Genomic DNA, 15,560 nt, shown 5'->3' with positions numbered 1-15,560 from the left:
GTGGACGGATGAAAATGAAAATAAGTGACAAATTTTCAGGGACAGATGAAGTAAAAACTTTGAAACAACACGAGATTTAATGACTGATTGAAAAATTAAGAGAGAATAATTGGTAAGTATGAGAGAATATAATGAGAGAAAAATGAGTAAAGTAAGAGAAAAGAAAATAGTGGAAGTAATGTTAATGGATTAAATGTCCACTTTCTAAAATAGAAAATTTTAAAAAAAATATTTTTAAAGAACAAATAAAAATAAAAATAAAAATAGTACTCTATTTTAAGGAGATTAAAGGAATCCTATTTCTAGTGTATGTCACACCAATTACCATCGTGCACACTAAATAAATCCACCTGGTGCTCCTCTAATTTCAAAGTGAGTTTGATTGACTTTTCGCACAATTCAAACAACAACAGTTGTAAACAAGTGAGATCTGCTATAATTTATCATGCAGTCCAAATTGAACATAAGAAACATTTGCTTTAGTTTATTATGCAGTCAAAATAGAATTTAAGAAACATAGTACATTTAGTTTATGTACATGCCTCAATACTTTATGGAGGGTTTCAGTGACTTATTAGACTAGATACATTGTGCACCTAAAGTAATACTCTTTCACAGTATAATTATTATCTTATTAATACCACTAGTCGATAGGATGTAAACATGTATACATGTAAATGTAATAAGTATATAGTTACGGTGTATAACAATTGAAGTGTGTTATTGAAAAATTAAATCGACTTTATTAAAAATAGAAACTTACTATAAATAAATAGTGATTAATTTTGGTGGATAATAAAAAATGAAAAACATGATTTGTACAACGTAAACCACCTAGGAGGCAATACATATAAATCACAAAAATATGGAGTAGTATACTATATTCAGATTTTAATTTATAAAAGCGGTGTGTTCTGTGGTTAGTGCCGAATATGATTATTATGTAATGAATATAAACCATAATAATCTATACCAAATTATGCAACCCACCGAAAAAAAAACTACAAAAACCAACAACTTAAGGCATTAATATTTTTTCCTAGTTGCGATAAAAAAAATGATACCGAGAAAATATCTATATAATATACTATCACAATTTTTTCTGAAAAAGTTTTAATTGAACGTAAATATACTGTCTCTCATTGTATGAGGTTCTAGATATAAAATCCAAATTATTCTAAATCAAATCATTAAGAAACCGCATAAGCTGTAACTTTTTCTTGGTCATGCTTCAAAATTTCATACATTTAGTCGAACACGTTTCTATAGAGAATTTGAGTATAATTGAATTTGCAGCGTTCAAATCAGTACTAATTATTCCTCTTTTACTAATATCTTGAGAAGCTAGCTTGTGTTCTTGAATTGAATGAAATTACCTCAACACAAAGTCATCTTATCATCTCAATGTTCTTGAATTGAATGAAATTACCTCAACACAAAGTCATCTTATCATCTCAACTTTCTTATTAATCTCATTTCTCTCATCCAAACCAACATTAATTAGTTCATCCACATTTGTAATAAGTCATTTTAAGTTGTATCTACATAATAAACGAGCCTACACATATACGCATATATGATCCATGGTTTACAAGTAAACATGTTAAGGTAACTGCCTAAGTTTGAATGGAAATTGAAATTTCAGAGAAGAATATTGACGAAATACTTATCAACTTGCGCTCAAAGATAAAATAAGAGTGCAATTTTTGTCTTCACAGTCACATTAATTTACTCTTTAGTCAAATATAGGTACTTATAAAGTCAAAGAAGGTCTAAACTACTGAACATCATCCATGGCTTGAACCAAGTGATGTAAACTAACCATATAGATTTAAGATAAACTTGAATTAACCATAGTAAAATTTATTCTGTCATAGTAATTAACTAGTACGATCGCTCCCCCTAAAAAATGTTTTCTAGATCAAAAAATGTATTTAGTGTTTATTCTATAATAAAGTTTAGCAACCCATAACTAAAGGTTTATTAAAAAATATTTTTATGAAGTTATAATTACGGATTAGAAATAAAGAATCATATTTAATTAATTTGTGCACCTGAATATAGTTAACAAATTAAAATTAAAAGATAAGAAATGTAGAAATATGGCTTGTTTTCTAGAGCTCCAACAAATAACTAATTATCAGTCTCCAAAATATAGTTTTAATGCAGTAACTATTTGAGAGAGAAACACTAAAGTCCAGACAAAGAAAATTCAAATTTCAAAGTTGGTTGCCATGCACACTTGAATTGAAAAATCAAGCCGATCTTAATTTCCACTATAAATAGAGTTGTGCAGCCACTTTTATTTCTCACTACACTCATCATCTTCTGCTTAATTTAAGCTCTTTGCAATACTTAGCATACAAAATCCATAAAATGACTGCACCACAAGCTCAAATTCAGCGCCCCGTCGCCAACTTCTCTCCAAGTTTATGGGGCGATCAGTTCATCACCAATGATTCTGGTGCTAAGGTACATTCATCATTAATTCAATTCTTCATCCATAATTTTCACTATTTACTTCTAACTTTATCAATGTATACGTACTAAAATATGTCTTCTTCTATTATTATTTAGGCTGCTGAGCAACATTCAAAGGCAGTTCAAGTGCTGAAGAATCAAGTGTTGGATATGATCTCAGCTGCTGAAAACAATCTGGTTGAAGCAATGAACCTTATTGACACGCTCGAACGTCTCGGCATTTCTTATCACTTTGAAAAGGAGATTGAAGAAAAACTGCACCATTTCTTCAATGTAAATACGGATTATAGTGATGATAAGTCGTATGATTTGTACACTGTTGCACTTCATTTCCGTCTATTCAGGCAGCATGGCCACCGTTTATCTTCTGGTCTGTTATCACTTATACTCCAAATTTCACAGCTCTGCAAATATCAAAATACTAATATAAATACTACTATTGGTGAAGCAGACATTTTTGCAAGATGGGTCGATGTGAATGGCAAATTCCAAGAAGGCCTTAAGAATGACGGCAAGGGTTTGTTAAGTCTGTATGAAGCCTCGTACCTGAGAACACGTGGAGAAACTATACTGGATGATGCGCTTGAATTTGCTACTGCCACTCTCAAGTCCATAGCGCCACACCTTGAATCTCCTCTTAGCAAACAGGTTGTGCATGCTCTAATTCAACCCTTGCACTACGGAAATCCAAGAATTGAAGCTCGTTACTTTATCTCCATCTATGAAGAATACCAAGACAAGAATGAATCTCTCTTGAGGTTTGCTAAATTGGACTATAATCTATTGCAAATGCTACACAAGGAGGAGCTACATGAAGTCTCAAGGTAATATATATGATGACCGAGGCCTTTTATTTGTTATCAATACTTCTTAATATATAGTAAAAACTAATTAATATTGATGTTGTACATGTATATGTGTAGGTGGTGGAAAGAACTGGACCTTGTCTCGAAACTTCCATATGCAAGAGATAGAGTGGTGGAGTGCTTCTTTTGGGCTATGGGAGTATACCATGAGCCACAGTTCTCTCGTGCTCGTGTCATGCTCACTAAAACTATCGCCATGACCTCAATCATAGATGACACTTATGATGCTTACGGTGTCATTGAAGAGCTCAACGTTTTTACTGAGGCAATAGAGAGGTAAATTAACTTAGACCTACACTTTGTTTCCAGCAGCTCTTTTTGACATGGATGGTGTAATACTTGATCAATTGCTTTATTATTCAGGTGGAATATTGAAGAGATGGATAAACTACCCGAGTATGTGAAGCCATTCTATAAAGCTCTTTTAGAACTCTATGAGCAATTTGAAGAAGAATTGGCTAAAGAAGGAAGATCCTACGCCGCACATTATGCCATAGAATCTGTATGAGTTCAATCATTAATCATTACTTTATACATGCACTTAAGAAATATCATATGATTTTATATAATCTGATAATATTATTTATATTTCTAAAATAGCTCAAAGAATTGGTGAGAAGCTACCATGTTGAGGCCAAGTGGTTCATACAAGGTTATTTACCACCATTTGAGGAGTATCTAAAGAATGCCCTCATCACCTGCACTTACTGTTACCACACAACAACGGCGTTGCTGGGGGACGAATCTGCCACCAAGGAAGACTTCGAATGGCTAAGCGAGAAGCCTAAAATGCTTGTGGCAGGGCTACTCATATGCCGAGTCATTGACGACATAGCTACTTATGAGGTGGAAAAGGAAAGAGGTCAGAGTGCTACAGGCATAGAGTCATACATGAGAGACAATGGAGCCACAATAGAAGAAGCGGTGGCTAAATTCTTTGAAATAGCAACAGACGCATGGAAGGATATAAATGAAGAGTGTATGAGGCCATCTCCATATTCGAGAGATGTTTTGATGCGCATTCTGAATCTTGAACGCATCATTGATGTTACATACAAAGGAAATGAAGATGGCTACACTCAACCTGAAAAGGTTCTGAAACCACACATCATTGCTTTGTTCGTAGATCCTGTTGAAATGTAGACGTTTACTTTCATCTTGGCCTCCATTAGGCCTTTTTTCTCTTCGTTTATCTTTAATGTTGTCATGAGAATAAACTAATACAAATAAAATGTTTTATTTTACATATGTTGGAATGTAAAATCCCTATAAAAGCTGGTGATTCTTGACCGGACTGGAGTTGATCAGTTTATAAAAGCTGTAAATGAGAATTTCTACATATTACTATCTTTTATAGGAATGTTCAAGTTTAACGAAAATTGGTAGCATCATTTTTCAACATTAACTTTTTTGGAATTATATATGCACGCAGACGTGCTTTGACGGCGTAACATTCCTTATTATTTATATTTTGAAGTTTATCCTAGCAAATACGGAGTAGATAGTCCAAGGTTTGTTGCTAAGATATTTTATAATTTAAAAATATTGTTTAATTAATAATTTATTTTAATAAAATGATATTGATAATTTGACTAAACCATAATTTCTTCCCGTGCTGAATTAGGTCCAGTATGTCAAATGCATAATTAAAATCCTAGAAAGATGAGAGAATAGATGAGAGAATTTATATGATAGAATAAATGAGAACTGTGTAGTGTGGTGGAATTATTTTTGTGTTGAAGTGGGGGTATTTATAGATGAAAATATGAATTTTGGGGAAAAATAAATTAAAAGTGTGTAGAAAACGGATATAATTTATTGGGAAGTGGAAAAATATATATTTTTGTTTAAAATCATTTTTTAATTAATTTCAATTTTTTTTAAAAAAAAAGAAAAAATCAATTTGTCAACGGCTATGCCGTTGGCCAATCAGGAACTGCGACGTAAGGCTGCTCAGCGGCACGGGCGTGCTCTTATTTAAGAGCAGCGCCGTGCCGCTGGCATGGACGGACGGGCTGCATTGGCAAACGGCGGGGGTCCGTGCCAGCGGCACGGACGGACAAACATCTGCTGCGGATGCTCTAAGCCCGGCCTTTCACATGGGCTTGATACTAGGTCACTTTTTATATGGGCTATTATCACATATAGAATTAGAGACTGTTGGGCTTATCAGTCTTGTTCGTGCCCGTTTGATTTACAATTTTTTGCGTAAACATATTTGCTGTTTAGATTCCTTAACGCTAGCACTGAAATACTACAATCGAACAATATATGTAGTGAAATTAATTCATTGGAGTATAAAACATTCAAAAGTATACTCCCTCTGTTCCTTCTTAATAGATGCATTTCTTTTCAGCACGGAGTTTAAGAATAGTGTGTTAAGTGGGTAGTGAATAAAGTAAGAGAGAATAAAGTAAGAGAGATGAAGAGAGAATAATGTAAGAGAGAATGTTATTTTTTGCCAAAAATAGAAATAACTCAATTAACTCCGAACTTCTTAAAATCGTAAAATGACTCTATTAACGTGGAACGGAGGGAGTACTTCTTAAAAATTAAAAATCATTCTAAAATATAAAAATTAAAAATCATCGCGGCTCTCTCTCTCTCTCTCTCCCGCCATGCCCATCCAACGCCCTCAACCACTCCCGCCCTTTAATAACCCACATCCAAATAGCCCGATAACCCGAATGGATTGACCTGAAACCGAGAAGGGTTGCCCAATTGATATTGTAGGGATCAGATCACTTAAGATTCACTAATTACCGAGACCTCTTTTATTGATTGAATTCTGAGATGGCTAATCTCAGAGAATACAAGCCAGTACAACGTGGTATCAGAATGCACACTAACTAAGTACAACGGTTACAAATCAGAAACCCTAGCTACAAGTCAGTCTTCCACCTGACTGCACTCCTTAGCTAGCTTCAATTATATATGTGCACACTTAGTAGAAGTGTTAGCAACAAAGACAAGATCCCTAAGGATCTAAACCTCCCCAGAGCCACAGTGATACGCTCGAATTTTGCACTATTTTAAGGCCATTATTTGGTCCGTTTTTATTGTCAAAGTCACTCTACACGTCCATTATTTGCATATTTTGTCTATTTTGTTATTTTGACGTGTTTTGTGAGAAATGTGCATAATTAAGCCGAAAAAGGGAGCCAAAACGCAAAGTCTGGAAATCTGGAGTCAGACGGCGACCGGTGACCGCGGCGGAGGTGTGCGGTGACCGCGGCGGAGGTGTGCGGTGACCGCCGGCGCCCGGCGGGCAGAGCAATGCTGCGGTCCGCCTCGGAAAAATACTCTTGGAAGAGAAGTCTCGCCCGGCGACCGCCGGAAGCCATGCGGGGGTCCGCCGCCGGAAGAACAGACTCTCTGGACTCCAACGCGGCGACCGCCGGAGAAAGGCGGCGAATCCGAGATACCCTAGATTTGCTCCAAGATTTACCATATTTTGGAGATCTTTTCCTTCTACAACAAGGAATGACCTTCCCCTATAAATAAGACCTCAAGCTTCAACAAATTAGAGAGCTTCTACTTGCAAAATAATTCATAGAGATCAAAAGCTAGAGTACTTCACTTGTGCAAGAAGTTGGAGAAGGATTTCAAGAACATCAAGAACGACAAGGATTCAACCTACGAGTTTTATTAGCTTTAGTTTTATGTTCAAATTGTCTTCCCTTCAATCTATGTGTTTAACTTATTCCATTATGTGTAACTAAACTCATAGGATTCTAGGGATGTGTTAGTAACGACTTTGGTTATACAATTCCTTCTTCTATTTAATATCCGTTTTGTTTTTACCTTGTTTCTTCCCTAAGTAATTCTGATGCTTCATGATTGAGTGACACAATCGTGTATGATTTAATATAACTTGCTTCATAACTGTGAGAGAGTTCTAGCGAGTTAGATCCACTTAGTAGACGCTACATTTAGCTTCCCTTAAAACGACACTGTTAATTGAGAGTGAGGACTTTTCAAGGGTCTTAGGAGCTTTATGGAGTTACGTGTTATGATTGACAACCCTAATTTTGTAATCAACGTTTGCATCGCATGAGCATAAGCTAGGTGACTCGTCCTATCAAAGTAATAACTATGCTAGGGTATTGTAGTTTGGAATTTGTATAACCATAACTGTGAACGCACATCCCTGGGATTCCCTTATCTCTATCGATCGTCTTTGTGTTTTGTTTGCATTTAGTTGTTAATTGTTTTCAAATACTTTCTGTTTTTAAAAGTTTTCAAAACCTTCTGTTCTTCCAGATAGTAATTGAGTTCTAGTAGAGGATAGACACTTTGTGTTTGCCTTCCCCGTGTTCGATATCTCGGTACTGACCTTTAGCTATATACTATATATATTCTGTATAATTGCAGGTTTATTTAGTGCTAATAAAAAGTGCATCACACAGCTTCAACCAACCGTCACAAGATGAGAACCACTGAACACCATGACCAGAAACCTCAGTTTCACCGATTACTAGCCAAAGTATCCCCCACAACACATGGATGAACACCGCTTCACACCTCAAGATACCTCAAAGAAATCTCCAATCAAAACTAAATCCAACACGATAGTTGGATTAAACCCTAGATCTGAGAAGGAACGCTTACAGACTTACTTCACTCAAGATCTAAACCGATGAACCTCTCGGGAACTGAGAATCATCGGTGGCAACACAAGATCGGAGGAGATTGCCGGCAAAGGAGGCCGGAAACAAGAGAAATGGTCTAGAGAGAAGCCAGGGAAGGACGCAAAAGAGAGAGAGAGAGAGAGAGTCTGGGTTGAATAATGAGGAATGAGAGGAGTCACCAGACTCATAACAAACACACACATTAATGATGCTTGATCTAACTATTTTTGTGATGCTATTTTCAATTTCTCAACACAAAACAAAAGATAATAAAAGATCTAACCAACAAAAATTGAATCTAAACAAGAATTGATGGAAGATTAGGAATGGAAAGCATGTGTATAATGATGAGATAAAAGAGTTATGACCATAGGACCTTAACCAAAAGGATGGAAACAACCCTAGGCAACTTTCAATAGCTCGATCACCCCTTGGCTCCACTACTCAATGGATACACTCAATTGATGCATACCTCTACTTGAATCAATCTATGAAATTGAGACAAGCAACCTTCAAGGAAGGAATTGGATACGTTCCTCAAAGAGGAAAAACTCAATAGGGAGATAACTTCAATCACAATCTTTATCTAGAATGAAAAATGACACCAAAAGTTATTTATACTAAGGGCCCAAAATGTGGAAAAAGGCCCTCAAAAACTACGTCTCTGGTGATTCACCCGGTCGGGTGAATTGCAGGGTGCAAAACACCCGCCCGGGTGTTCTCTCTGGACTCCCTCACCAGTTCTGCGCGACTTCTGTAAAACCGCCATAACTCTCTCATTCGGACTCCGATTGAGATGTGCAAGATACCCACGCGAAGATGTTTCCAAGACGAAGACGATGGTGGTAGTTTCATAGCTTTCGGATATCATCTCGATAGGACGGTTTCTGGTTGAATCCAGCTGTAGTTGAAATCCTTGACGCACGGCTTCCATGATCACGCTCTTGACTTTTGCACCACACACTCTTGTCTTTTATCACGCTCTCTTAGCTTTTTAGACTCACTTTCACTCTCAAGCCTTTTCTCTCTCTCTCTCGTTCTTTTTCTCTACTAATTTGGTTTAAGCTCATCGAAGAGGAGACATTTCCATATACATCATGAGGCTTATGTGAGAAATGGAAAGAAGAGGATGCAGTCAAATGACTTGATGAGTTACCTCTTTGGTTCGTGTCAACACCACCATGTAGGTAGGTAGGCCTCAATCGAGCTCTATATGAGACTTCTTCTTCCATTGGCCTCTCAAACCCCTTATGGCTAACATGATCTCTCACCCTCCTAGAATGCCACTCTCCATGAGACTTTGGAACTCGTTCCCCACGACTTCCCCTATCAAGTCCATCTTCATGGTACCTTGATTCATAGTCACCTCTATCATCACCATAGAGCCCAACTCTCCCTTGTTGATTGGCCATCCCAAATCTACCATAGCCTCCATTCTCATCCCGATTTGCCATATTCCCTCCTTCAACTTCCCCACAAGACTCCACCCCTCCATGTTGGTTTCCTACCCCAAAACGACCATACTCCTTATTTCCTCCTCCAAACCGCCTATTGGCTCCATTACCCCTCGACACTACATGTTCTATGCCGGAAGCTTTGAGATGTAGATGGTCACTTTTAGGAGTGACGAATCTTGATGCACGAACCTCCTTTAAGGCTCCAACCAATGTGTTTTGATTGGATTTCCATCGGGTCTCGAACTCCTTCCTCCGGGCATCCATCCGGGCATCCCATTCTCTCATCTCTTGTTTGAGATCACGACTAAAATCTTCCATCATTTGGGACATCATGCTCACTAGATCCCCTTCGGGTTTGGAACTACTTGAGTCCGCGCCCTTCTCGACTTCCTCCTTGTGGATGTCCCCCATTTTGTTGGATCGAGTCATAAGAGGCATCAAAGTTTCCTAAAAACACAAAAACAAAGACAAGGGACTAGTCTTAGAGATTAGTAAAATTAAGAAAGAGACATTTAAGAAGCTAACTCACCCCAATGTAGTATCCCAACACCCCCCAAGTCACTCACCAACGTCACTCGGTAGGTTTAGAATATAGTGGGGCTAGTATCACACACTCTCGATCCAATTCCCACTCGTTGGCGCCCGGACAACTCAATTAAGGTATACACCTCAAGAACATATGGACACCAAGTAGTAAATACCAAAGTAATAATGATTAAACATATGAAAGCAAGGAAAACTAGGCCTAGAGCAAACACACACACTAAAGAACACAAGACATGGGATGAAGCTTTTTGCTGAAATCTGGCTGATCTTTATGAATTTTTTGGGTATTGATCCCCGCGCCCAATTCGGATGAATTTTGGTGGATAGATTCACAAACAAGTCTAGATCAAGGGAAAAATATCCATATATAGTCAGATTTAATAATTGGATAGGTTTTGTATGGTTTTCCCCAACTATGCCAAAACAGGGCAATGATGTTAATCTCCACAGTTAACTAGGCAAACGAAGGAATTTTTTGATGAAAGTTTGCAGGTAGCTAGGAAACCTATCATAGATCATACACACAAACCCAACAAAAGTTTGCAGGTAGCTTAATCTAAGCACAATTGATCAATCCGATCATCCCAACAAAAACAGAGCAAAACAAAGAACAAAAGGAAAAAATAACCCAACCCAAAGCAACAATAGATCAAACACCTAGTGGGTACTAGGCTCTAGATACCAAATGATAAGGATCTATGTATTTTATGATCCATTTCCCAAGGATTACCTATTTATGATGCTTGATCTAACTATTTTTGTGATGCTATTTTCAATTTCTCAACACAAAACAAAAGATAATAAAAGATCCAACCAACAAAAATTGAATCTAAACAAGAATTGATGGAAGATTAGGAATGGAAAGCATGTGTATAATGATGAGATAAAAGAGTTATGACCATAGGACCTTGACCAAAAGGATGGAAACAACCCTAGGCAACTTTCAATAGCTCGATCACCCCTTGGTTCCACTACTCAATGGATACACTCCATTGATGCATACCTCTACTTGAATCAATCTATGAAATTGAGACAAGCAACCTTCAAGGAAGGAATTGGATACGTTTCTCAAAGAGGAAAAACTCACTAAGGAGATAACTTCAATCACAATCTTAATCTAGAATGAAAAATGACACCAAAAGGTATTTATACTAAGGGCCCAAAATGTGGAAAAAGGCCCTCAAAAACTACGTCTCGGGTGATTCACCCGGTCGGGTGAATTGCAGGGTGCAAAACACCCGCCCGGGTGTTCTCTCTGGACTCCCTCGCCAGTTCTGCGCGACTTCTGTAAAATCGCCATAACTCTCTCATTCGGACTCCGATTGAGATGTGCAAGATACCCATGCGAAGCTGTTTCCAAGACGAAGACGATGGTGGTAGTTTCATAGCTTTCAGATATCATCTCGATAGGACGGTTTCTGGTTGAATCCAGCTATAGTTGAAATCCTTAACGCACGACTTCCATGATCGTATCAACTGTGCTAGAATGTTGTAGTTGGAATTTGTATAACCATAACTGTGAAAGCACATCCCCGGAATTCCCTTATCTCATCTGTTTTCCATGTGTGATTTATCTGCATTAGTTGTTTATTTACGTTTTTACTTTCAAAAACCAAAAATCTTTCGTTTCTCCAAATAATAGAAGGTAGACAATTTGTGTCTGTTTTCCCTGTGTTCGATATCCAGTACTGACCATTAGCTATACTATATATACTCTGTATATTTGCAGGTTTATTTAGTGTTAATAAACAGTTCATCAATACGATGACATAATATTGAGTTGAGGTGGAACTTAGAAGTTGGAAGTGTGGAACCATGTAGAAAGGTTTCGAATAAAGATTGGAGAAGACTAGTGAAATGTGGCACTTGAAATCCAAAAAAGAAAAAAGAAATTACTCTAAAATTTAGTATTTTTAATTAAAAATTACAACATGTTGGGCCAACCCGCTTAATCCACCAACCCTAATAGGTTGGCTAACCCGTTTAGCCCATTTTGTATTCGAGTTATGAAATTAGAGCTTTAACCCACTAATTTTATCATGTTATTCAGGCCGACCCATGGATTTTGAGTTAGATTGACATCCCTACAGTTAGCCAATTGCTAACTAGAAGAATTTGATAATTGCTAATTAATACCCATACCCATTCCTAACCATTAGATCTAAAGGATTTAGTGGTGCTGCATGAAAATTAATTTTGTATTAGTTATTTTAAAAATGATCTTTTAGTTGTTTCTTATGGAGCACAAGTTTTTGTGATTCTCGTGATATCAACACAATATAGTAAAAATGCCAACTAAATTTGGTTGACATTGTACGTGTATTACTATAGTTAATATTAATATGTTTATAAAATATATTAACAATTCAAACAAAGTTATCAAGTTTTGTCATTCGAACATATGCAATTAGGATCTCGTAGAATCCTTATAAAATTACATTTAATTTGATACTCCGCTCGTCCTACAAGATTATGCACATTTGGTTGAGCACGGATTTTAATGCATAATTGACAAAGTAAGAGTGAAGTAGCAAGAAAGAAAAAATTAATTGAAGTATTATTAGTGGAGAATGAGTCACATCTCATTATAGAGAAAAAAAGTGTCTAAATTTAGAATGTGCATATTCTTGTGGGGCGGGCTACGAAAGAAAGAGTTCATATTCTTGTGGGATGAGAGAGTATGTCTTTTGTGGAAAAATTATTTAAATCTAGATAATGTTCAAAGTTTTGAGAATTTTTTCAATAGTTAATTATAAACAACAAAATTTATTTTTAATGAATTAATAACCCTTATTGACATTGAAAGTAATACACTTGCATTGAAAGTAATACACTAGCTATTTATTAAATTCGGTAGAACTAGAAACCTAATTTGAAGGGATGACTTAGGTACCAAAAATGCCCTTAGTCGTTCCCACTCAACAAGGCGTTACTCCTACACGAATGTTATAAAATGCTACCCACTTAACCCATAATCAAATTAACAATGCACTCTCTCCCACTCCTAAACTAGAATGGTGACCGTGCAAGAGATCCGCCGTGCCCAGCGCGCCGAGGGGCCTGCTACTGTGCTCGCCATCGGCACCGCCAACCCTTCCAATTGCGTCGACCAGAGCACCTTTCCGGATTACTACTTCCGCATCACCAACAGCGAGCATATGACCGACCTCAAAGAGAAGTTCAAGCGCATATGTATGTTTACTTTTTTCTTTCTATCCTTTTATTTTTGCATTACTTTTTATCTTTATAGGAATTGAAAATCAGTTATCCGGACATATTGCACGTAGTGTGTCAAACCAATCATAATTATAGAAACCACTTCCTCTTTTCCTGTAATTGTGATTGCTTGGACACACAACTTATCAATACGTCCGCACCACTGATTTATTTTCCATAATTTTCCAGTTGTAGCTGTTTCTCTTCCAAGAAAAAGATGACGAAATTGCATGAAGTATAGTCATCTTACAACATGCAATGTGTCTTAACCTAAAAACACTCTGATAATAAAAAATAATTTAGGTCAAACTATTTTTGTTAATTATGATCAGGCGAGAAGTCGACGATCAAGACGCGGTACATGCACCTGACGGAGGAGTACCTGAAAGAGAATCCGAACGTGACGGCGTACATGGCGCTGTCACTGAACGCGCGTCAGGACATCGTGGTGGTCGAGGTCCCGAAGCTAGGCAAGGAAGCCGCCCAGAAAGCGATCAAGGAGTGGGGCCAGCCCAAATCCAAGATCACCCACCTGGTGTTCTGCACCACCAGCGGCGTCGACATGCCCGGCGCCGACTACCAGCTCACCAAGCTCCTCGGCCTCCGCCCCTCCGTGAAACGCTTCATGATGTACCAACAAGGCTGCTTCGCCGGCGGCACCGTCCTCCGCATGGCCAAGGACCTCGCCGAGAACAACGCCGGCGCCAGAGTCCTCGTCGTCTGCTCCGAACTCACCGCCGTCACCTTCCGCGGCCCCAGCGACACCCACATCGACAGCCTCATCGGCCAGGCCATCTTCGGCGACGGCGCCGCCGCGGTCATCGTCGGCTCCGACCCCATCCTCGGCGTCGAGCGCCCCTTATTCGAGATGGTCTCCACCGCCCAGACTATCCTCCCCAACAGCGAGGGAGCAATAGACGGCCACCTCCGCGAAGCAGGCCTCACATTCCACCTACTCAAAGACGTCCCAGGGCTCATCTCGAAAAACATCGAGACGAGCCTCAAGGAGGCCTTTGAGCCGATAGGGATATCGGACTGGAATTCGATTTTCTGGATAGCGCATCCCGGTGGGCCCCTGATTCTGGATCAGGTGGAGGAGAAGCTGGAGCTGAAGCCGGAGAAGTTGAGGGCGACGAGGAGCGTGCTGAGTGACTACGGGAATATGTCAAGCGCGTGCGTGCTTTTCATAATGGATGAGATGAGGAAGGCCTCCGCGAAGGAGGGGCTGAGCACGACCGGAGAAGGGCTCGAATGGGGGGTGCTCTTCGGGTTCGGGCCGGGCCTCACGGTGGAGACGGTTGTGCTGCACAGCGTCAATAATAATTAATTGAAGTGTGGGGATATATATGCTAATCTATTCCTAATAAGTCTACAACTATATACTGTGCTAGTGTGCTTTTCATTTTATTTAAATAATGGCCTGTTATCAAAGATAAAGTTGTACTCCTACTTACTTAATTATGGGGTTTCTCCTAATAGCATCCACAATGGTCATAGGCCAGCCATAGGCCAGCCATTCTCTCCTCTGCCACGTCAGCAACACTAAAAAAACCACCTGCCACGTCAGATTTAGGCCAGCCATAGGCCAGCCGCAATAAAAACAATTCAAAATATACTACATTTACGGAATTAAAATTACGATTAAAATACGGAATTAAATTTAGACACGTGTACGGGAAAATTCATTAATCGCATTTAAAAAAGTTACATAGATTAAAAAAAAGTACATGCATAATAAAGAAAAAAAACTATCGTCGTGCAGTCCTCCGTGCCCACAACTCTTCAATTATATCCTTTTGGAGTTGAATATGAGCATCCACTTGGCGCATGCTGGCAAATTCCTTGAGTCGGCCGGCTTCATCGAGGGGTACCCCCTGTCGTACACTAGGGGTGGCCGTTCCGTGGCTTGGACCGGCTTCATCGTCACTGACCCAACTAGTCAGTTGTACGCCTTCATCTTCGACGATCATGTTGTGCAGGATAATGCAGGCGTACATTATCTCGGAAACGCATCCGATATCCCACAAACGCGTTGGGCCCTTGATTGCCGCCCATCGAGACTGGAGCACACCAAATGCGCGCTCCACGTCCTTGCGCGCCGACTCCTGTCGTTGCGCAAAGTAGGCCTTCTTTTCATCACTTGTTTGTCGGATCGTCTTCACAAAGACCGGCCACCGAGGGTATATCCCATCCGCCAAGTAGTAGCCCATATCATGCCGGTTGCCGTTGGCCACGAATGAGACGGCTGGACCGACGCCCTGGCACTTCTCGTTGAAGAGGGGAGACGAGTTCAGGACGTTGAGGTCGTTGTTCGACCCGGCTACCCCAAAATACGCATGCCAGATCCACAGCCGGTAATCAGC

The 15,560-nt window shown here is 39.0% G+C and overlaps 2 protein-coding genes across 2 annotated transcripts; both read left to right on the top strand.

Annotated features, from left to right (window-relative positions):
* Window positions 1-2,331: 2,331 nt before the first annotated feature.
* Window positions 2,332-4,645, top strand: LOC148927162 ((-)-5-epieremophilene synthase STPS3-like). Its single transcript, XM_089057637.1, has 6 exons — window positions 2,332-2,472; window positions 2,578-2,851; window positions 2,933-3,305; window positions 3,405-3,623; window positions 3,711-3,849; window positions 3,948-4,645. The coding sequence occupies exons 1-6, from the start codon at window positions 2,377-2,379 to the stop codon at window positions 4,488-4,490; spliced, it is 1,644 nt and encodes a 547-aa protein (XP_088913763.1). The 5' UTR covers window positions 2,332-2,376; the 3' UTR covers window positions 4,491-4,645.
* An 8,327-nt stretch (window positions 4,646-12,972) lies between these two features.
* LOC125199775 (chalcone synthase-like) lies at window positions 12,973-14,673 on the top strand. Its single transcript, XM_048097676.2, has 2 exons — window positions 12,973-13,173; window positions 13,530-14,673. The coding sequence occupies exons 1-2, from the start codon at window positions 12,996-12,998 to the stop codon at window positions 14,522-14,524; spliced, it is 1,173 nt and encodes a 390-aa protein (XP_047953633.1). The 5' UTR covers window positions 12,973-12,995; the 3' UTR covers window positions 14,525-14,673.
* The last annotated feature ends 887 nt before the right edge of the window (window positions 14,674-15,560 follow it).

Source organism: Salvia hispanica, chromosome 4 (assembly GCF_029641045.1).
Source record: "Salvia hispanica isolate PSC_SH4W2 chromosome 4, Shi_PSC_v1, whole genome shotgun sequence".
In the NCBI taxonomy this organism is placed as follows: domain Eukaryota; kingdom Viridiplantae; phylum Streptophyta; class Magnoliopsida; order Lamiales; family Lamiaceae; genus Salvia; species Salvia hispanica.
The sequence above is the reverse complement of the archived record's forward strand: the minus strand, read 5'-3'. Positions and strand labels throughout refer to the sequence as shown.